The sequence below is a fragment of the Notothenia coriiceps genome, unplaced genomic scaffold (assembly GCF_000735185.1).
Source record: "Notothenia coriiceps isolate Sejong01 unplaced genomic scaffold, NC01 NC01_scaffold00016663, whole genome shotgun sequence".
Classification (NCBI taxonomy): Eukaryota; Metazoa; Chordata; class Actinopteri; order Perciformes; family Nototheniidae; genus Notothenia; species Notothenia coriiceps.
In genome coordinates, this window is record NW_011349364.1 from 1 (window position 1) to 1,727 (window position 1,727).

The 1,727-nt window shown below is 46.9% G+C and overlaps 1 protein-coding gene across 1 annotated transcript; it reads right to left on the reverse strand.

Moving 5' to 3' along the window:
- Window positions 1-666: 666 nt before the first annotated feature.
- On the reverse strand, window positions 667-1,373 carry LOC104949627 (bile salt-activated lipase-like; the record flags this gene model as incomplete). The annotated part of the gene is made up of 3 exons (XM_010776009.1): window positions 1,227-1,373; window positions 1,002-1,121; window positions 667-864 (listed from the first exon to the last, which is right to left on the reverse strand). Coding segments are annotated over exons 2-3 (313 nt in total), but the record flags the coding sequence as incomplete, so codon positions are not given.
- Between the last annotated feature and the right edge of the window lie 354 nt (window positions 1,374-1,727).

Sequence of the window (1,727 nt, forward strand, 5' to 3'; positions counted from 1 at the left end):
AAAGGAACTACGGCACGGTCACATGACTTCACGTCACCACCACTAAGCTAAAGGAGGCTAATGTTGGGCTATAAAGGAACTGCAGCACGGTCACATGACTTCACGTCACCACCGCTAAGCTAAAGGTGGCTAATGTTGGGCTATAAAGGAACTACAGCAAGGTCACATGACTTCACGTCACCACCGCTAAGCTAAAGGTGGCTAATGTTGGGCTATAAAGGAACTACAGCAAGGTCACATGACTTCACGTCACCACCGCTAAGCTAAAGGAGGCTAATGTTGGGCTATAAAGGAACTACAGCAAGGTCACATGACTTCACGTCACCACCGCTAAGCTAAAGGAGGCTAATGTTGGGCTATAAAGGAACTATAGCACGGTCACATGACTTCACGTCACCACCGCTAAGCTAAAGGAGGCTAATGTTGGGCTATAAAGGAACTACAGCTAGATCACATGATTTCAAGTCACCATCGCTAACAAAAACACATTCAGAGAACCATTGACCTCCAGACCAGGGGACAGGAAGTCATGCTGAGTCATAACAGAGTTTGAGGACTCGTGCATGGACCTCTCTTTTGGTACAAGTCAGTGTTCTGTTGTTCTGACCCTTCATAATCCTGGTCCTGTTGAAATGATGGAAAGAGTTTAAAGATATGTTCTCAGACCTGGCAGCCGGGCGTCTCCGGAGCTGAGGAACCCGAGCGGTCCGACCCGGTAATTCACCGTCACCACGATGACGTCTCCGCGGTCGGCAATCTCCTTCCCGTCGTACAGCGACTCCCCGAGGAACGAAATATCGTTAGACGCCCCCAAAAGGAAGGCCCCCCCGAACAGGTACACCATAACAGGGAGGTTCTTCGACACTGATTCAAGATTCAAGGGTTGTATTGTCATTCGTACAGAGCTACAGTGGAGTTATGGCAACAGAGCAACACAATCAGACGGATCAAGGAGAGTCTTCTATATACAAGTAATTGGATGTAATTGGTGTGTTACCTACATTTACGTCCCTGTGGAACAAAGATGTTCAGGTACAGACAGTCCTCGCTGCCATGGGTTTTTTTCTGCAGCAGCGTCACCTGCAGGCAGCGATCCCGATATGTATCCGCCTTCATGACTCCTGGAAACAGAACACATTTGGGTTTGATAACTTCCTGTTGGAGGGTTCGATAACTTCCTGTTGGAGGGTTTGATAACTTCCTGTTGGAGTGTGTGTGTTACCTACCGTCCCATCCTGGGTGTGGTTTCGGCTTCTCCCACTTTCCAGGTACGTCAGCGAAGGGGATGCCTTTGAAGACGTCAACGCTCCGGAACAACAAAGACACTCTGACGTTCTTTCCCTTAACCTGCCCCCCCTCCGTCTGCACCACCCCCAGCTACACACACACACACACACACACACACACACACACACACACACACACACACACACACACACACACACACACACACACACACAACTTTTTACTTTCTACTTCTTACATGTTGAACTCAAATACCTGTACTTTCTACTTCTTACATGTTGAACTCAAATACCTGTACTTTCTACTTCTTACATGTTGAACTCAAATACCTGTACTTTCTACTTCTTACATGTTGAACACAAATACCTGTACTTTCTACTTCTTACATGTTGAACACAAATACCTGTACTTTCTACTTCTTTCATGTTCCCACATGGGTACTTTTTACTGAATACATTTCAAAGCCTCTTGGAACTACAGCA